The 22395-nt window shown below is 43.7% G+C and overlaps 1 protein-coding gene across 1 annotated transcript in view; it reads right to left on the reverse strand.

Moving 5' to 3' along the window:
• The window catches only part of NOTCH3 (notch receptor 3), a 145691-nt gene that overhangs the window by 14834 nt on the left and 108462 nt on the right, over positions 1-22395 (reverse strand). The window contains exons 12-23 of the mRNA XM_082253292.1: positions 21931-22041; positions 16323-16515; positions 15918-16066; positions 14128-14241; positions 12828-12947; positions 11096-11248; positions 10757-10985; positions 4848-5049; positions 2912-3065; positions 2641-2825; positions 1769-1901; positions 144-395 (exon numbers count right to left, since the gene is read on the reverse strand). Of these exons, the coding sequence (XP_082109418.1) occupies positions 144-395; positions 1769-1901; positions 2641-2825; positions 2912-3065; positions 4848-5049; positions 10757-10985; positions 11096-11248; positions 12828-12947; positions 14128-14241; positions 15918-16066; positions 16323-16515; positions 21931-22041 (1995 nt within the window). The remainder of the gene's footprint in view (positions 1-143; positions 396-1768; positions 1902-2640; positions 2826-2911; positions 3066-4847; positions 5050-10756; positions 10986-11095; positions 11249-12827; positions 12948-14127; positions 14242-15917; positions 16067-16322; positions 16516-21930; positions 22042-22395) is intronic.

Below are 22395 nucleotides of genomic sequence, written 5' to 3' on the forward strand. Positions count from 1 at the left end.
ACCCAAGACCTGCTGGCACATCTGTGTAACGGGTGAAATGCTCGCCTAGACCACAATTGATGAATGTAGACACTGACTAGATTGAGATTTCACCAGCTGCTGCCTAGCATTCCTCCTCTCCCTCCGTTACACAACCATCTTACCTGTATAGCCATTCTTGCATTTGCACTGATAATCATTGGCCATCTGGATGCAGTCGCGAGTGTTGTGTGCCACACAAGGCCCAGACAGGCATTCGTTGATGTCACCCTCACATCTCTCGCCAGTATAGCCTGGAGGGCAGTTGCAGCGGTAGCCCCCAACTTTATCCACACAGGTCCCATTGTTCAAGCATTTGGGCTGCCCAGAAGTGGTGAGAGTGGAACAGTCATCTTCATTAATCTCGCACAGCACTCCTGTAAAATTAAACGCAGGAAACATGAAGTATGGGAGAGGGAAGGGGACATAGTGGGTTGAATTAGGGTACGGTCTTGGTTTTCCTTTTAAGTTATTACAAGGTTATGGTAGCAGAAAGGTATATTGTTAAAATAATAAATATATATATACATACATATATACACACACTCATACTATGTGTGTGTATGAGTATGAGAAGATAAGTAGTCTATATGCGAATAACTCATGAATAAATCATGATAAACATGTAACTGAGTAATTTCTCTTGTTCCACCAGCTTGTGTGTCAAGACTCAAACTGGGTCATGGAGGTGTATCAGATGGGTCACCACATACCAATGTACTAGACATAGTGTTTGTCCACGTGCAAAATCAGTGGTGAGTGATACAGTACACTTTATCTAGGTTTCAAATCATATACTACTGCTCTGAGACTGCCTATAATGTGGTTAATGTATCGCATAAAGCAGTGGTCCTCAACCCTGGCCCTCAGGGCCCACTAACAGGCCAGGTTTGCAAGATAACTGAAATCCATACCAGGTGATCTAATTTGCTGCTCAATGATTGCAGTACTCTAGTCTGCATCTCTTCAAGGTAATACTTAAAATCTGACCTGTTAGTGGGCCCTGAGGACCGGAGTTGAGGACCACTGGCATAAAGCAATCCCGAGATATCATACTATTCCCACCCATGACACCGCCACCCCTACCTTGTCAGTAAATAAAAAAAAAAACGTATTCTGCAGAACTTTCCTCTATGCTATACTAAAGCTTATAAAAATATTGAAAAGCATCTGCAACGTGTATTCGGTCACTGTTTGTTTTTTCTGCTGACATTTTGGTAAATCCTTCTCTTCTTGGGCCTCAGTAAGGTGACCAATTGGATATTCGGTCTTTGGGTTGAAACATTTAATAACCCGGACCCTACTTTACACCCCTTTACTTCCTACAGGGTCCAGTAACATGCTGGTGCTAGATAAACCCTAAAGTCCAATTTTCACAGCTATTGGAATCATATTTTCCCCACAATAGAACTACAAATGCAGACAGTATTTCAGAGCTCAAATATTTATCACTGCAAAATCATTGAGTGTTTATTGTCCCCAAATAAAACATCAAACTGTATCAGCGTTCAGTATATATTGTATACAATTTGATATTTTATGCAGATAAATTATTGCAACAATTTTTATCCAAAGCAAGCACCGTATACTAGATAAATGATTGCCAATAAAAAAGCAAAGCAAGAATTAAATATTTGTTTAGAGAAAGTAGTAATACAAAAGTTAGGAATCGATTACATTCTGGCACATACAGTATTCGTAATTGCACGGAATAGGGACATGTAAAATAATACAGTCTACACATGCTTACCAATGGTCCCTGGAGGGCAGGAGCAGATGTAACGACCAATCAGATCAATACAAGACCCTCCATTCTGACATGGGTGGGACTGGCACTCGTCTATGTTCACTTCACAGTTTGTTCCTTCAAATCCAGCCACGCACTAGGAAAACAGATGACATTAAAAAAATACAAGGTGCCCCTGTCCATCAGTTTCCTTCAAGACCAACTTGAGGTTACCATACAACCCATGTCCCCAACATGACAGATGCTAGACCACAAACACCTATTATACAACATGTAATTATATAACAAAACCTTCGAGAATATGTAACCCAACCTTTCATATACCAGATATGTGCCTGCTGTATCATGTACTTGTATGAGAAAGTTTTCTGTCCTTTGCATTGCTCCTTTATATGAAATACTTGGTGTTCCTGCCAGTCCCTCTGCTATTCTATTAAACATTGACCACACTAGGCATGTGAGCACAGCATGGTCAGGCTTCTGGCTCTGCTGAGAACTCAGCCTGCTCTCCTCTAATGATTATACTTGTGTTTACACATGCGCCCCCCGCACAGCCATTCACTGTGAAGTTAAGTGTTCTGCTGTTTCCCCTCCCCTGGCTCTCTGAGCTCCTTTGGCAGTGGAGAACTATGTGATCACTTACATTTTTTTTAATTTATTTTTTTCCATTCATTTCTATTTTAAACTGAATGGGTTGTTTTACACATATACTTTAATCCTGTTCTGCTTATCAATAACGCTAAATGAGACCTCACTTTGTACAACTTCTATATGATTTTGAATCCTCTTTAGAAAACCTCCAACTTGGAATAAAAAAATATATCACACACAGAGCAGATATAAAATGCTCCTATAGACTCCTTAGTCTTGCTCACCTCACACACATAACCACCAAGGTAGCTGTGGCAGGACCCTCCATTAAGACAGGGATCGGGGTCACACTGGTTGATGGGCGTCTCACAGTAGCTGCCAGTGTAGCCCCCTCTGCAGAAACACTTGTGAGAGTTGCCCGTGTTCATACAGGTTCCCCCAGCATGGCAAAGCTGTTCCAAACGAACACCTAACACAAAAAGAATATGTAAAGAGCTAAGCCATAAAGTCTCATCGTGCTACATTGTACCGTGCTACATTATTCTTTATACGCACCTTTCCTGCTTGCTGCTACGTCACAGGAGACACGTGGGATATCACAGTAATTTCCTGTCCATCCAGGAAGACACTCACAGCGGATAGATGAGCCTGATTGAGTGCAACGACCTCCATTCTGGCAAGGAAAACGACGGCAAAGATCCTGCGCATTCTGAAATAAAGGGGCAATTGTGTCAGAGGCAGAAGAAGCAAAGGAACAGTTACTATTGGTACATAAATAACGCTGCTAATCAATGTCTGTAAAAAGAAGATTTAAACCACATAAAGGGCAATATTCACCCAAACGCTTTGTGTTTGGTAACCTGAGATCTGGGAAAAACCTTATTCACCTCGATCAGTCCATGGATCAGTAAGGGACCTTTCACACTTTCCTTTTCGAATAAATGTTATTGCCTTTAAAGAGGAAGTAAACCCTCCTCTACAACTTGTACCTATAGGTAAGCCTATGATAAGGCTTACCTATAGGTACTGTAAATATCTCCTAAACATGTACCGTTTAGGAGATATTAACCTTACATGTCGCCAGTGACGTCACTGGCGCATGCGCTCTGAAGGAACGGCCGATCGTGCCGTTCCTTCAGAGCCCCGTGCCGTGACTGTCGGCTCTAGCGCGCGTGCGCGTGAGTGACGTCACCGCGGCTCCGGCCAATCAGATGGCCGGATGCCGCGATCCCGGAAGACGGGCGACTAGACATGTCGCCCGTCATAGAGGTGAGTGAGCGGCACGGCGGGGGCTCGTTCTGAGGTAAGTATTGCATAATGAGCTAATATGCGATGCATACTAGCTCATTATGTCTTTCTTTTGCAGGGTGTAAAAAAAAAAAAAAAAAAAAAAAACTCAAACAGTGTTTACAACCTCTTTAACCCTTTCAATGACAGCTTTTTTTTTTGCACACGGTTAAAAAAAATAATAATTTTAGGCCTGAAGATTACGTAAAACCCCCAAATATATTTTTTAGAAAAGCAGCCACCCTGAAAAAAAAAAAAAAAAAAAAATGGTAGTTCCAATTTTTTTTGGACCTAAAGCCCCATGGTGTGCTGGAGAATATGTATGTAACAATTTTTTTTTTTTTTTTTTTTTTTATGTCACGCAATATTAGTGCAACAGTTTAAAAAAAGGAAAATTTCAATATATATATATATATATATATATATATATATATACATATATACATATACATACACACACACATATATACATATATATATATATATATATATATATATACATACATACATACATACATATATATATATATATATATATATATATACATACATACATACATACATATACATACACATACATACATACATACACACACAATATTATATTAAATATATATATATATATATACACACACACCACACTAAAGTTAATTTTAGGGCACACAAATGCAATAAATTACCTAATTTTGGTAAAATACAAAAAGCGAGGTTGCAAGTAGATACCCAACATGTCAAACCTTTACATTGTGTGTATCTGTGAAAACGGCAACAAACTTTGCAACCCTAACTTTTCATAGGCAATACTTTAAAAGTCCCTACAGGTCATCGGATTAGAGTTCAAAATAATGAACCTAAAATTATTGCCCTCATTCTGGCGTGCTCGGTGATATGCAACACATGTAGCGCAAGTGACTTTTTTGCATGTAGGCACCCCAACGTCAGCATTTAAATTTGCATATGTATATTTTTTTTTAGTAAACTTTTTCCCCATCACACGGGACAAAAGGTCGCTGATCTCACCCTCCTCCCCCATGCTGGTCCTGCAGAGCTCAGGAAACAAGGTGGGGGTGGCACGAGTTAGTGTGCGTAAGCTAAACCCCCCTAAAGCCACCACTGTAGTATCTGTGGCAGTAAAATGTTAGATTTTAATTTTTTTCATGTATTTGTTTTTTGTGTTTACAGCAATCTGGCCCATTCCACTCACCTGGCACTGCATTCCTGAGTATCCATTGGGGCAGATACAGTGATAGGATTCCACCCTGTCCACACACACAGCTCCATTCTGGCAGGGCCGGGAAGCGCACTCATCCACTTCATGCTGGCAGTGAGAACCGGTGAAGCCAGAGCGGCAGATGCAGGTGTAGGAGTCCACGCCGTCCTTGCAGGTCCCACCATTAAAGCAGGAGCTGCAGATGACAAATGAGCACATAATTAATGTACAAGCACAGCAACAACACCCAAAAGCAAGGACAGAGAATCGCATTAAACAAATTATTTCAACCTTTGCTGAAATCTTTGTCCACAAGTCAATCCTCCTAGCAGAGTAGAATGCATTTACGGTCTAGTTTTTTATAAAGACTTCTGTGAGCAAACCTAAAACAAGGGGCAGGCTACCCTTGGCACTCCAGTTGTGGAAAAACCAAAAATGCTATCATTGCACTGGGAGTAGTGTGTGGGGCTGTCAGTTTTGCAACATCTTATGGGACTTTTAGTTCAACAGCATGAAGTTTACAGTGACCTGGTGGCCAGGTAATGTACATTCAAGTATATAAGTATTCCTAGCATGCAGAAAATGGGATTTTTGACTTACCGTAAAATCAATTTCTCTGATGTTTGACGGAAAGCTTCAGATCTTCTTAACCCTTGGGGTTATACTTCCCCCTACAGAAGTAGGACACTAGGCAGAAGAAAAAAAAAAAAAAAAGTCTGGCTATGCCCATGAGCAGTCCCAGGGGGTATACTCCCTCTCCCTGCTATAGCCATTGACTGTTAATCAATGAACATCAGAGAAATGGATTTTAACAATACACCCTCGCAGAGGATCAGATCCTCTCCACAGCAGCCTGCAAAACCTTGCAGCCAAAAGAAGCATCCGCAAATGCCAACACATCGACAAAACTTTGTGAAAGTGTGCACTGACGACCAAGTGGCCGCCTTGCAAACCTGCGTCACTGACGAATGATGACGGAAAGCCCAGGAGGCACTAAGCACCTGAGTAGAGTGCGCCTTAACAGGGAAAGGAGGAACCTGACCCTTGATGGAATAGGCCTGAACCACTGTCTGTCTGATCCATCTGGAAATGGTCGCAGAGGAGGCAGACAACCCTTTGAGGACCATCCGTGAGCACAAAGAGTCTGACTTCCTGAAAGACTCCGTTGCTGCCAGGACCACATCCAAGGCATGCAAAGCAATTTCCTTTGGAGGTTTTGGCCTGGGACACAGGGAAGGCAACACAATGTCTTCATTCAAAAGAAAATCAGAGACAATCTAAGAAACGTCAGGGGCGAATAACCACCTTATCTCTGAATCACCAGGTAAGGTGAACAACAGGATAACACCACCAGTTCCGACACCCTACGCGTAGAGGTGATAGCCACCAAAAAGGCCACCTTCTGGGGACAGTGTAAACAAGGGAATCTCCTGAAGATTCTCAAAGGGAGGCTTCTGGAGGACCGAAACCACCAAACTTAGGGCACATGGCGGCAACGGTGCCCACAATGGAGGAACCAAATGTCAGATACCCTGAAGAAAGGTACGCACCAGGGAGTGTGTGGCCAAAGGTTGTTGGAAGAAGACCGCCAAAGCAGACACCTGGCCCTTGATGGTCAATTTCTGCTCAAACCCCCCATTGAAGGAAGGTCAAGATACGAGCCACCGAGAAGGAACGTGGATGAACCCGATGAGACTCACACCACGCAATGCACGTCTTCCATGTACGATGGTAGATCCTCCTAGAAGTAGATTTCCTAGCTTTCAACAGTGTAGGAATCACCGACTCAGATAAACCCCTATCCTTCAGCACCTGGCGTTCAATAGCCAAGCATTCAAAGCCAGCGACTGTAAAGCAGGGTTAAAGATCGGTCCTTAGGACAGCAGATCCTCCCTGAGAGGAAGCTTCCATGGAGCGTTGGCGACCAGCTGCACCAAGCCTGGCGAGGCCAGTCCGGAGCCACTGAGACAACCTGAATCCCTTCTGCCTCGATCCCAAGTAGAAGTCTTGGCAGAAGCTTGAGAGGAGGGAAGGCGTAAATCAGATGATACTGACCTCCACTGGGCCACCAGCGCATCTGTGGCATCCGCCAGAGGATCCCTTGACCAAGCCACAAACAGCAGCACCTTTCTGTTGAGCCGAGACGCCAACAGATCCACCTCGGGGGTGCCCCACCGGAGACACAAATGATAAAACACATCCAGATGAAGGGACCACTCCCCTTGGTCCAACGCCTGCCGACTGAGGTAATCCGCCTGCCAGTTTACCACCCCGGGAATATATATGGCAGAGAGGGCTGGAACGAACCATTATGCCCACCTTCGAATGCTGGCTACCTCCAGAGCTGCCAGGACACTTCTTGTGCCTCCTTGGTGATTGACTAAGCCACGGCCATGGCATTGGCCAATTGAATGCACACTGGACAACCCTGGTTAAGGCCGAGTCCAGAGTCAGGCCCAGATAGTCCAGCTTTGTGGACAGAACAAGGGCAGACTTCTGAAAATCCAGAAACCAGCTGAACTTCCACAGAGTTCATATTGTGATCCCAGGTTCTCCACCAGAGTAGAGGGAAACTCTGCTCGCAGAAGGAGATCATCCAATTAGCCCAGTACCGCGATCCCCCTTTGGCCTAGCAAAGCTAGCACCGGGGGTAAGGCTTTTGTGAAGACCCGAGGAGCAGAGGCGAGACCAAAGGTTAACGCCACAAACTGATAATGCTCCTCTCCCACGGCAAAGCAAAGGAAGCGCTGGGGACTGGCACATGTAGAATGTGAAGGTAAGCATCCTTGATTTTGATAGAGGTAAGGAAATCCCCAACGACCACCATGCGAATAGACTCCATTCTGAACTTCTGCATCCGCACAAAGCAGTTCAGCGCCTTGAGGTCCAGGAGTGATTGCACTTTGCCTTCCTTCCTGGGAGCTGTAAACAGGTTTGAGTAAAAACCCTAAAAATGTTCCGAAGTTGGAGCCGGGACAATCATCCCCCTGAAGTAACAGGTCTTGTACCACCTCAAACAGACCCTATAAGCGGTCCGGGGACAGGCGCAAGTCGGAAAGAAAGAACCTTGCCGCGGGACAGGAGTGAAACTTGATCTTGTAGCCGGACTGAATGACTTCGTGGACACCTTTGTCTTGCACCAGGGAAGTCTACGGATCCGGAAACCAGCAAAGTCGTCCCCCCTACCCCCGATATGGGTGAGGGCGCACCTTCATGCTGAAGGAGCCCGCTCTGGGCTTGCCAGACCAGGTTTGTTTGGATCCGCCAGAGGAGGCCCTGAAAGGCTTCGAGCCCTTGTCAGTCGACCCTGAGGCATGAAAAAACTTCTTACGAGTAGAAAAGGAAGGCCCACATCTACGACGAGCGAGACCTTTTATGATATCATCCAGGGTAACTCCAAACAGATGATCTTCTTGAAAGGGAAGATCCGTCAAGGCCTTTTGGAAGTCTCGTCAGCAGACCAGCATTTGAACCAAAAGACACGCCAAAGGACCACTGCCAAAACAGAGCCGAGCAACAAGGGGAGCCGTATCCAAAGAGACATCACAGATATATTGCAGCCCCTGGACCAGCTGGTCCGCCAGCTCAGCAAAGGCAGGGGGGAGCGGTTATCCCTCCAGGTCATGGCGTAAAAGCTTAGCCCACTCGGTCAGAGTTTGCGACACCAGGGCAACGGTAAATACCGGCCGAGCCAGAGTACATATTTCGGGCCACAGCCTCCGCCTTCCTGTCAGCTGGATCCTTAAAGCCCGGGAACTCCAACCGGAATCATGGTTGCCTTGTTCAATCTGGAAACCGGAGGGTCCACCACCGGTGGAACAGTCCACTTCTTAAGGGACTCCTCATAGGGGTAATGCCTAGCAAAGCACCTATGGACCCCACAAGGAGGCTTTTGGTCGTCCCCACTGTTTAGCGACAATTCTGTTAAAATAGGTAGGGAATGGAAACCCCTTTGCCACTCTAGATGACTTGTGAGTGCCAAAAGGGAACCTGCGCCTCCGTGCAACTGTATCCATCATCTTCAAGGTCTCATGCACAAATACAATCAGTGCTTCCACCAGAGTCTTTTCGTGCGCGGTTGCAGACAGAGGAATCGCCCTCACTATCAGGATTCCGGGCGCGTGTTTGCAGACCCAGCAGGGTGACCCACATCCGCGGCAGCCAAATCCAATTCAGGATCAGATGAGACGGGGGAAGGTGGGGGGTGCTTTTTGTTAGCCCGCCGCCCGAAGACCACCTCCACCTGGGACTCCAGGACTGCCCTCAGTGCACTGATGGATGGTTGGGACCCAAGGGGGCCCCGCAGTTTCAGAGAGGGGATCAGGTGAGAAGATGTGCTCCAAAGACTCCACGAGTCAACAGGGGGACCCCACAAAAAGTGTAAAACACTGCAAGCGACAACCCTCAACGCTCTGGCAGCACCACCTGGTCGCCAGGCACAAGCACCAAGCGATCCTCAGCAGAGAGGGAGAGAACCCCACCAGACTCACCACCCAGCAGAAATGGGCAACTAACCACCACAGTATAATCTGCACTCCACGGGTGGCAATCAGGAAGTGAAAGGATCCAGGAGTCAGCACCAGGGGGTGAGTAAGGGCTCCCACCGCCAAAATCGTCATGGCCGCCACTGTTTTCAATGGGAAGCCACCGCAAATTGTCCGCCAACTACACAAATATGGCCGCTGTGTATAGAAACACAGTCTACAACCAAATGGCAGCCCCACAAGGCTTACAGGGACCCATTATGGAACCCACTCCTCAAGGACAGACCTAGGCAGGATGGAAATCCTGGCAGGAGCACCCACCAAGTACAAACCACCCGTACAGTCGATCATCCGGTCGCAGGAGACGCACCCCCCGGCCCCCATCGCCAGCATAGCACACTGCCCCCACCCCAAGAGGTGGACCAGACCACCCAGACAGCCCCAACATATGTGCAGGGGAACGGAGGGGTTAGGATGGGGAAAAGATGAGGGGGGGTGGAGTGCCTGACAGGGGAGCCCGGGGGTCCGACCATCCAAAGCAAAGGAGGGGTCCACATCCACCCTAAAACCCTCCATGGGGAGAGGGGAAAAAGCTACTCACTTACACCAAGGCGGGCAACGCTCCAGACAGAACCCCTCTCAATCAAAATGGGGGGGGGGGCTGTCAGCCAGGAGGAATGCTGCAACTCGTGCCGAGATCTGGGCGTAGACGACCTCGCAAGGCGTTTGACTCACAGGCCAGCCCCCCGTCCTGTTGGGTTGTGTCCTGGCCGACACCCGGGATGAGGTCTACGCACGCTGGCTGGCTCTAGATTATCCAGCCCATCGCCCAGTCCAGCAGCTGATTGTACAACTCACAGGAAAAATCCAGGAGAAAAAAAATTATCTATCTAAAAAGAAAAAATTGCCAGGACCAAATATCCCAGCAACAAACTAGGTCTTTACTCCTGACTAGGCAGAGAAAAAAAAACAGTGCCTATAGCAGAGAGAGTGAGTATATCCCCTGGGACTGTCATTGGGTGTAGCCAGACCTTTTTCTAGTGTCCTACTCCTGTAGGGGGAAGTATAACCCAACAGTTATGAAGATCTGAAGCGGTGTCCGTCAATGAAAGAAAGAGAAAATATGTTTTAAAACACTAACCCCTGTAGCTGCCCACACTGTGGCTCAATCATCCTCTGAGGTCAGAGAAAGCACTGAAGTGTGAATTTGTTGCTTCAGCTTTAAACTTTGATGATTGCTCCAGTGTAGCTACAAAGGTCAGCTACAAAGCTCATTTACGATTTTTTTTTTTAAAAAAACATGTAAATTTATTTTAAGGTTCATAGTCCTAGCTTGGCTACCCCAATTGATCATTTTGAGGTAGATATCCTGCAGGCTGCTCTCACAACTGGAACCAGTTTAAAATTCATAGAACCTACCTCTCAGTACAGTCCTGTATGTTGGTTTCGCAGACAGGCCCGGTGTATCCCGGAGCACAAGAACACACATAGCTGTTAACATAATCTAAGCAAGTGGCTCCATTGAGGCATGGGTCACTAAGACATTCATTGATTTCATTCACACATCTTGGTCCGGTGAAGCCAGGCAAACACGTACAGGAGAAAGAATTCACCCCATCTTTGCAGGAACCGCCATTGAGACAGGGATCTAAGAACACGGAAAAAAAAAGAAAAAAAGAAAAAAAAAAGTTAAACTGGTTGCATTCAGATTTTTTTTTTTTTTTTTCTTCAAATAGCCAGACTGACATTAGAACTTACTTGGTGAACAATCGTTAATATCCGTCTCGCAGTTGTTACCCGTATATCCTGGTTTACAGAGACAGTTGTATCTGCCTGGAAGGTTGGCACATTGTCCACCATTTTGGCAAGGTCTCCTGTTGCACTCATTCACGTCGATGTCACATGACTCACCTGCAACAGTAGGTGGCACTATTACCCAAGAATTCTAGGTTATCTCTATCGTATGAAAAATGAACTGTAGTCACAATGCACTTAGGATCAGGTCACACCAGCAAATATGTAGCCGCTACAAAGCTCTGAATATTTGTAGTGATTTGTAGCTGGCTATAAGGCCTCATGCACACTCCAAACCTTCTAACTGCCTTTCTCCTTGCAGGAGAAAGAAGCGTGAAAAACTAGCCTAAAACCCAAAAAAGGTTTAGACACGTTTAGGCATGTCAAGCATTATGGCGTTCATTTCATTGGGCAGAATATTAAATTTGTTCTGGCCAATGAAATTATTGAACGCTCAAGCGCTACCACGTGACATGTGATTAGGGGCATCGGGTGTTTTTTAAAAAAAAAAAAAAAACTTTCCTCTACTGAATGCACTGACCCTGGGTTTTTTTTCTGCCTCTAAACGCCCCTGCCAAAAACTATGGGGGAGATTTACTAAAACTGGTACACTCAGAATCTGTTGCAGTTGTGCATAGTATATTAAAAAAGAATAGCGCGCAAATGCAAAAGAAATAACTACCAAATCTGAAGACAATCCATAAATAAAAATGGGGGTTTGGTCCCACCATATGGCCATATCGTGCTCAAGCCCACTACTGCGTCAAAGTACCCCATTATCAGTGGGTCCTACACTATCCATGAAAAAGAGATGAATCCAGCCTAACCCTTGGAGATAATACTCGAGGTTGAGCAACCCTCCCCACCCCCCCACACACACCTGTACTCAATCAGTGTCCACCATCTAGTGGATATAGTAGGAGTCCCCTGTAGTGCATTTGCACATCCTTCCCAGCAAGGAGTATTATCTCCAAGGGTTAGGCTGGATTCATCTCTTTTTCATGGATAGTGTAGGACCCACTGATAATGGGGTACTTTGACGCAGTAGTGGGCTTGAGCACGATATGGCCATATGGTGGGACCAAACCCCCATTTTTATTTATGGATTGTCTTCAGATTTGGTAGTTATTTCTTTTGCATTTGCGCGCTATTCTTTTTTAATATACATGTCTTTTGGTTCATAGCTGCAGCAGCTTTAGAAATACATGGGTATGCTCCCCCAAATTTTTTGCCAGTTGTGCATAGTAGCCAATCAAATTCTAACATTGGCTTGTTAATTAAGCTTTGTCAATAAAACCTGGAAGCCGACTGGTTTTGCACCAGATTTTGCACCATGCAGTTTTAGTAAAAAAACACCTGGGTGCATGGAGAGCAAGTGTTTAGAGGCAGGAGAAAGAAAAAAAAAAAAAAAAAAGTCAAATACCCTTAATGTAGCATATTTGATGCCTAATGGTAGTTCTGATCGGATGAGTTTGAGCACAAAATAAATTGTTGATGGAAGAACGCATGGCCACCATAAGCACATATTACAAAAACACTGACCCATCACTGCCTGTTTTTGTTACAAAAAAATCCATAATTAGAGAATGATTTGGCCGATACAGATATGCTCATGTGACGTGGCCCTTATTGCACAAAAGCTACATTTCTGCTATTCATTTATTATCCAAAGAAATTGTGTAAATGTGAGTGTTACCTTCCCAGCCAGTAAGACATTTGCAGGTGTAGCTTTCATAGTCTGCCGATGGTGTGCACACGCCGCCGTTACTACAAGGCTCAGAGCTACAGGGGGCAAGTAGAGTCTCACATGTCTGGCCTGGAATAGAAAATAAACATTTTATTTTAAACTGCACCCTGTGCATAATTTACACATCTCATCACATCAGCACCCACCTATCTCTCTGCATTGCTTCTGATCAACAAGCACTCTGAGTAATTAATGACCATTTGCACCATGTAGAAAGGGTAGAATTTAGCCACAGGTGCTGCCCTCTAGAAGCAAAAGATAAGCTGCTCAGCTCACCTGAAAGACTCTCAGCCATCTTCTGCTCTTATGGATGCTGGAACTAGTTTAGAGATGCAGTTTTCATATCTGTGCCATTTCCAATTTTGCATAGTGACAAGCATTATGAATGCCCAAGTGGGGAGTTATTTGACATTTGTTTGGGTGCTTGTCCCTGAACACACTTTTGACATCAGGAACATGCACCTGTTCTGTGCAGTCCCTGCATCCCAATAGACACTAATAGGGATGAATGCACACAGATGCAGAGAACATCTGAACATCCTGTGGAGGCAAACAAGGCCCTTCACACAGATGCATGCTTAAAGGAGAACTATAGGAAAAACTTTATTCATATTGGATAGAGCAAGGGAGGGTTATAACCGCGGTAAGGTTTTATTTCTGCCATTTTTATCCCATTAGGGAAAATTTACCTTCACTTCCTGTCCCATTGCCAAACGGGAAGGGAGGGGAAATCCCTGCAAATTAAGGGAATCTCTTGGGGACCCCCAGGTCACCAGAACTAGTGTCCCCACAGGAAGATTTCTCCTCTAATAATTTTCTGGGGACAACCTAAAGTATGGGATTTTCTTTTAAATTTCTCTATCAAGGATAATGGTAAACAGGACAAATAGAGAGGGTGAATCTCTAACAGGGGCACAGACCGCAATAAAAGCTGACAGATAGTTTAGTCTTTCTCTTACCTCTCTATTCAAAACTAAAAAAAGTTTTGCCTTAATTTTACTTTAGGTACGCCTATGTGAATGAGGCCTAACTAGCGTGGCAATTTAACCAAAAGCAGTTTTAGAAGAAGCAATTACATATATTATATATATATTATACAAGATATCAAACACAGATGTCCTACAAACACATTTGTAACAGAGTAAGCCATCCACTTCTATTAAAGTTCCTTTGGGACGCCTGAAAGTGCAACAGAGAATGCTCTGTGGTGTGCACATTATACAGATATACTTGATTGATTCCAACTCACCTGTATATGGCAGTGTACATAGACAGCTATATCCTGCAATACCATCCACACAGGTTCCTCCATTCAGGCAAGGAGCTGGGGCACACTCATTAATGTTAGTCTCACAAAGGTTTCCTGTATGAAAAGAAGAAACATTATGACAAAATGTACCATAAATAGGATTACAAACAAGACACCCAAGGAGAATCCATCAAGAAAAGCCATAATGTGTGTGTGTCCCATTACCAAGCTATATTTTCCTCCTTAGACTAGAAGTACAGGCTTACTCAGAGCACATTTCCTATTAGATCCTATTGGGAGAGTCCATTATCACATAAGCAAGGTTAAAGTTGGGGGGGGGCACACGACTCCTTCCTAGTTATTCCACCACCACCCCACGAGCAGGCTTCATGTGCTTTTCTCTCAGACGCTCAGGACAGGCTCGGCTCTCGCTGTCTTACGTACAATGCAGAGCTATTTGTTCTGCGTTGTACTTCCTGACACCACCAACCAGAGCACCTTAGTGTGGAGGTAAATATTACAGCTTATTCTTCTATCCCTCGACTTCAAAAGCATTTAACCCTAACAGTGTAGGGGGCCTCACTGCAAAAAGTGCTTTTTGTACAATCCACAGAGTCAAGCTTTTAAGGTTTAGATCACCTTTACAGAAATAATGTAAGGGTGAATTAACACCATGCAACCACCACATTCACCCCTCATGCCCTGCGTTGACAGGTTACTCCCCCAGTTCCCGGTGGAGATGCCCCTAGTCAGTCCCTATTATGTGCCAAGATTGTCAGCAAGATTTTGAGTAGTATGTTCAATAGGCACCACTTGGGTTATAGGTGCTCTTTATGTACCAACATACTCTTGTTACTTACCCAATTCTACTGCTGTTCATATTTTTTTTTTTTTTTTTTAGATATACCGATTGCACCGCTCCTGAGGAAGTTATAATTTCACGAAACGCATTGAGCATTTAAAATGCAATCGCTCAGTTATTATGTGTTATAAATTATATTTTGAATTGTTATATACTATATCTACCCCAACGAGATCTTGCTCGCAATTAGTTCACGATTATTATTCCCACGTGAGTGGTTTAGGATTACATCTATGTATCCATGGTTTCTTCAGATGTATGGTTCCAACCATGATGTATACTCTAGGTTGACAACCTGTGATTAATGCTTTTGTACTGTTTCAATCATCATGTATTGTCTAGGTTTACAATTTGTGACTGAGGTTATTACGATAAACATCAGCTTTTATATAGGTTTTCCTGTTTTTGGCAGATATTCTACACTTGGCAACATCACCAACCAATATTAGTGACACACCTCATTTAAAGTCCAATTTCTCCCCGCCCCCCCCCCCGCCCTTTTTTTTTTCCATATGAACATCATGTGCCTCCTATAATGTCCCAAATTTCCCCTCTTTTTGCATTTTTCCACCAGGGGAAGCCACTCCCAAGCTAGGCTGTGTGTCTACAGACACACAGCCTGGCGCAGCCCCATCCCCACATTACAGGATTTGATTGACAGCAGCAGAAGCCAATGGCCCCTGCTGCCCCCACCGAGACTCTTGTGAGAAGAGAGAGCAGTAGAGTCATTGCAGATGGGCACAGCACTGGATTGAGATTGGGCTCAGGTATAAATATAAAGGATGGTGAGGGGAGCGATACAATGCATTAAGAATAAAAAAATGTCCAGGCTTTAGAACAAGTTTAAGCAGAAAGTAAAAATTCCAATAAGAGAACAAAAATACTATTAAGCATACGTCAACTTTCTGACTGGCCAAAAAAACTTTACCTCGGAAACCCTCTCTGCAGCGACAGACTGGTCGACCAAGATGCTCAGTGCACGTTCCTCCATTATGACAGGTATTGACAGTACAAACCTCACTGCTTCGGCGGTCACATGACCTGCCAGACCAGCCTTGGTGACATTCACATGCATACCTAGGTTAAGGACAAACCACAAAGTACATATATTAAGGAATGCACAATGTGATATAAAAACGAACCGCAAAACAACTTTGAAATATCAAAAAGTATTCCAATAGACAGAAAGGGTTAGAAAAGCAAAGTAAACCAAATGTAAATTCCTGTGTATTTAGTAAAGAAAAATAGACTTTACATAACTTTTCTTTAACTGTAATATTAATTTATAAGCTTTCCTTAAACTGCTCCAGGAGGACATCTTGGCAGTACTTACATCTCATTGATTTTGCGGCACACACCATGGACACATGAAGGACTGCATAGCTGGGTGGGATTACACATAGAGTCACGAGGACCACCACCTTCAGGACAAACACAGCGGAAACCATTCTGTGTAACTTGACAGGTTCCTCCAGCTCGGCATGGGTTGGATGCACATGGAGACACCTCTATGTTACAGAGAGGACCTGGAAGACATCAATACATGTGTTTAAAGGAAAAACATCCTTCTGGGTGCTAGAGAGAGGTTACATTCACTTTATAGGAGGACCCACTCAAACCCAACCCAAAGAACCTAGGGGACTTTATTATAGTGTACTTAAACCAAAGAATGTAAAAGCTTGATAAAGAAGAAGCAAGAATGCTAGAGCATAAAGAAAGCAAGAGTGTAAAAAATAAACTAAAAAGGGAGAGGGGGGAAAAAAAAATGCAAAGAAAGAAAGAGAAAAAGAGAAAGCCCGGGCCTGAGCAAGAGCAAAAGAGAGAGAAAGCCCGGGCCTGAGCGAGAGCAAAAGAGAGAAAGCCCGGGCCCGAGCGAGAGCAAAAGAGAGAAAGCCCGGGCCCGAGCGAGAGCAAAAGAGAGAAAGCCCGGGCCCGAGCGAGAGCAAAAGAGAGAAAGCCCGGGCCCGAGCGAGAGCAAAAGAGAGAAAGCCCGGGCCCGAGCGAGAGCAAAAGAGAGAGAAAGCCCGGGCCTGAGCGAGAGCAAAAGAGAGAGAAAGCCCGGGCCTGAGCGAGAGCAAAGAGAGAGAAAGCCCGGGCCTGAGCGAGAGCAAAAGAGAGAGAAAGCCCGGGCCTGAGCAAGAGCAAAAAGAGAGAAAGCCCGGGCGAGAGCAAAAGAGAGAAAGCATGGGCCTGAGCGAGAGCAAAAGAAAGAAAGCATGGGCCTGAGCGAGAGCAAAAGAAAGAAAGCATGGGCCTGAGCGAGAGCAAAAGAAAGAAAGCATGGGCCTGAGCGAGAGCAAAAGAGATAGCGAAAGAGGGTGAGGAGGCGAGAGGGTGAGAGAAAGAGCAAGAGACAGAAAGAAAGAATTAAAAAAAGAAGAATGGACAGCTCAAAAGAAAAAAAAAAAAAAAAAAGAGAAAAAGCGAAAAATATAATCAAGACAAAAAAAAAATAGAGAAAACGAGAGATGGAATACATTTTAGATGTCAAAGCCTAGATAAAAAGGCAGCCAGTAGATATTCAACTGATGTAATAAAAAAAAAAAAAAAAAAAAAAAAAAAATGTGAACTTCCAGCATGAGGTCAGCCAAAGATCCTGTGGTCATGCTGGAACTTCTAGTTCCTCAAAGTCCAGAGATCTGCTAGTTGCCCATTTATGGCCTTAGACCCCTTTTCCATCTATCCTTTTCACTTTTTTTTTTTTTAATTTCCTACTATGTTTTTTTTCCCCCCAAACACCATCTGCTCTTTATTAAAAAGATATTCCATCTACCACTAGCTGACCATTTATGGTTCTCAAAATGAAGAGAGATATGTTGTTGTAAGAAGAAAAAAATAGATCTTCCTCCATTAGTACAGAAATAGATTTAGGAAAACATAGTTTAGTCCAGGAAAAGTGCCCAGAGCATGAACTAGCAGTCTGTCCCTGACACTGAAATAACCAGCAGAGGGGTCAACCAGCATCAGCTGTGTACACATCACACCAGTGCAGCTGGGAGCTATAAGTGTACATCTTCCCTGCAAATCCAAGTGACCTGGAATTCCATAGGTGCAATGCAGGCATTTTCAGACCAAAATCTAAAAAGGACCTGTTCTTTTTCTGGTCGGTTTTCACAAGCTATAAAATGGTTCGTTGACAGTCTACTGTGAAAGTGGTCTTTCAGACAGTTCATGCCTTTCACCATGCATGCAAATGTTTAAAGTTCATGGAAGTTTGGCCATATTGTAGGCACAGTATGTAGCATAGACAAATTTTCCCATGCGTGATCGGCTTTAACTTGGGTATACACTAGAATTTTGTTTGACATTTTTCCCTGTAAGAACATTTGTTTTTCTAATCATTAATTAGGGTCAAATTGGCATTCAGCTTTTGAACGCAGTGACGAGAAAAGTTTGATGGAGCAGCACGGAAAATTTCTCTCGAATGTACAAATTTCTATCAGTGAATGTAGTTTTCATTCTGTATAGTCCACTCATCCCATAATGTTCCAAATGTTAAAAGCTAATTAGATCCTGAACTACTTTTGAACGATATTTGAAAGTACTGAGAATTTTTGTACAAATTTCGTTCAACCTTATTTTTGTTGAAAATTCTACTAAAATTCTATTAGTTTGGCTGTAGATGGATGCTACTGTATGGGATCAATAGATTCCCCACACCAGAATGTTCCCAAGTAACCTTAGCAGTTCACTGATTCTACTTTTGATTAGAAGAATCTCCTCAATTTACTCTGAAATGGATTTTAAAGCGGAGCTCCACCAAAAAAGGGAAGTGCCGCATTAAGGCCTCCTTCCACCCTCCTCTATGTAATGACACTTTTTTCTGAGGGGGGAGTACCTGGTTTTTATAGGTACCCGCTCCCACTTCTGTTCCGACCACCTAGGCCAGTGATGGCGAACCTTGGCACTCCGGATGTTTTGGAACTACATTCCCCATGATGCTCATCTACACTGCAGAGTGCATGAGCCTCATGGAAAAAGTAGTTCCAAAACATCTGGGGTGCCAAGGTTCGCCATCACTGGCCTAGGCTATCTGAACAAAAGTTCTCCTCTCCTCTCCTCTCCTCCCCCCCTCCCCTCTGCAGTCTTCGGGGACACATCACAGGTCCCAGTGGACGCCAGGACCATTCACAAAGCGGAGCACGCGGCTGTTAAGCCGCAAGCGGTCACAGCCAGGTGCCCGCAGCTGAGCTGCCAGCACCGGGGATAGAACACCAATGGAAAAAACAGTTGGGGCGAGCACATTCATGGATCGTGGGACAGGTGAGTGTGCGTTTATTAAAAGTCAGCAGCTACAGTTTTTGTAGGTGCTGACTTTTAATATACATCAATCTGACTGGAGCTCCTCTAAGTTACCTTATTACTAGCAAAAGTGTCCAACATTTAATAATTTTCAGTGATCCAAAATTGGATCCATTGATGTTAGACATGGGGAAGCCGAAATTAACAGGATAAATGCTTTATCTGTTTCCTTAGTGTGCAGGACATGTCAATCCAAATACATGTACTGAATAAAAGCAAGATCATGTCAAGTTGACACTATCAAGATTGACGGTAATACATTAATGCAACGCATCAATCTGAATTCACTGTTCGTTTAGTAATAAAAGATAATTGCTTGAGATGTATGTGATGTTTTGAACAATTAAAATAAAGCCTGGTGCTGGAAATGTTCTAGGATAATAGAAAACCATAAACAGCTTAAAGTGATACTAAATGCATTAAGATAAAAAAAAAAAAACTGCCTTTAGAACTTTAAAGCATAAATCCCTACACAGTCCCTATAAACAAGGCAAACTTGAAGAGCTAAACTCTGCTTCACATTTAAAGTTAGAAAAAAAAAACATAAAAGGTTTAAAAGCATTTGCTCTTGTTGTCGCAGACATAACCATCTGCATTTCAGTTCATAATTGAGAAAACCAGCCTGGAAAATGAGTGTGGTGATTACTGTATTTCACCATCTGTTTCCAGCTGGACAGTGCTGTCCGGTCCCCCCACCTCTACAAGGCTCTTATTGTGTACCAAGAGCTGTAAAAATCAAATTACACACCACTCTGAGCATTCCTAAAATGTCTCACCCAACTTCAAAGTGCCCTCCTAGCTTTCCCTACACTCAGCAAGCACTAATAGGATGATAGGTTCTCTTTCCCAGGAGGATCTACATTTGTCAAAATAAACATCAAAATCATATACTGCAAGTCAATCCTTCTCATTAATTATAATTAGCTTTTCTGTTAGGAGGTCATACACCCAGATGTTGGTCTTAAGATGTATACATACTGATGATAATTTCCTCATTTATAATAAGAATGACAAAGTATAAAGCGATCCATTGTAAGCTTACTCTCTCATTTTATTTGGTTATTTCTGTATAGTTTTTACTATACAATTGTATGCACTTTCCATTGACAGCATTATATGTATGTGTATTATCTTTATTGCTCACATTTGCTACTATCAACCAAAGCTAAACTATGAGAATTAGGCAAAATATACCCTTGCAGTGTCACCCCGTAAGGGTTAAATGCTTGTATTAGGTACTTTATTCCTGACTGCAGCAGGGTCCCTCAATCAATTTGGGGCCTGAAATAAGGCACAGCTTATCTCTGAACCCCTAGACCAGGTATATGCAAACTGTGGACCTCCAGCTGTTACAGAACTACAAGTCCCATGAAGCATAGCAAGACTGACAGCCACAATGATGACAGCCAGAGGCATGATGGGACTTGTAGTTTTGCAACAGCTGGAGGGCCACAGTTTTCATATCTCTGCTCTAGACTAAATGATCATTTAACCCTTGCAATGCAGGGGGCGCACTGCAAGGGCACATTGTCTCATTCCTCTGGGTTCAGCTTTAAAGCACCAGACAATGGCAGTGTGTAGATCCTTAAAAAAAGGAAAAAATATACTGCGCTAACTATACACAAAACGATAAAGCTGCTGGCACAAACAACTGACAATTGGGTTGGTTAAAAGGTACATATGCAATAAAGTGCAGCGTTAAAAATAAATGTGAAAAACAGAAGATTCACATAAAATAGTTCAAGATGATGAAATGAAAGTAAATACAAAAAAAAAAGAGTCCCAAGTGTGAAGGTGAAATTAATAATCCAAAGTGATGTATGTGGTCAGAGATGCTGTCAAATCCCAACACCATCAGAAGGTAAACCAATATGAGCTCACCAGAGAACGTGGACCCAAACTACCATATGGTAAATGGGTCAGACAAGGCTCATATGGTATATCATGGATACCCCGACAGTTGCTGTATCCTCAGACAGTCTAGTTTGCAATTATATGGTGAAGATAAGGCAGGTGGAATCTCCCAATCAACCAATGGCATATAGAAATAAGCAAATAATGTAAATCCGCTAAAAATTATTAAAGAAATGGCTAGGTTCAGCTTTAGGAACATGCTTGCTAAACCTGTATTTAGGGCGTAACATGTAACCTGTTCTTAAGCCAGGGCTTGACAAACCCCTAGGCACCAGGTGGTCACGACGACAACGTTTCGTCCTGGGGTGCCATCCAATAGCTCCCCACAGGTGCCCCCCTGCTATGTATGGGCAAGAGGAGCCCGGGATCGGCATAGCCGGTGCTGCTGGGTAGAGGGGGAGGGAGGAGAGCGGAAACATCTAGTTGTTGACCCAAAGTGATGTGTGATGTCACTTCCGGGTCCCCTTTTGACAGTTTCATCAAGGCCGGGAAAGAATATAATGCAGTGCGATGTGCATTGTATTACATTCACTGGAGCACAGGGGAGACAATTAGGTTCTTTTAGACCTTGAAGAGTCTTATTAAAGAGAACATGTCGCTAAAAAAAAAAAAAAAAAAAAATCACATAGGGGGGCTTTTTTCCCCTATGTAATAGGAAAAAAAGATATGTTTTCAATTGTAAACTGCAGCTCATATGCATAAAGTAAAACATTGATATTTAATACCTGTGAAACCTGGTTTGCAGACGCATTCATATTTGTTGATCCCATCTTTGCATTCTCCATAGTCACATGGGTTGCTGGCACAGTCATCATAATTGTACTCGCAGTTCACACCTGAAAACAAAAACAAGAAAAACACTTTTTTTCTGCTTTTTATTTAAAGTTTCAGCATGAATGTTCTCACTTATGATGATGATTACTCCATCTCATCAATGCAGAACCAACTTAACCACTGCTCTTGTCAGGCATTCAATTTCCTGGTAGAGGATCCCCTTGACTGACAGCGCTGAATGTGTAAATGCCCCTCCTGTGACTGCAGCCTTAAAGTGAACCTGTCAGTTATTTGTGAACTAAGTACAGGCAGTCCCTGAGTTACAAACATTCAACTTAAAAATGACTCCTACATAAAAACGGAGGGAGATAACAGGAAGTAAGAGAAAATCTACCCCTAGGAAGGGAAAGTCACTC

Source organism: Pelophylax lessonae (assembly GCF_965119305.1).
Source record: "Pelophylax lessonae genome assembly, chromosome: 4".
NCBI lineage: Eukaryota > Metazoa > Chordata > Amphibia > Anura > Ranidae > Pelophylax > Pelophylax lessonae.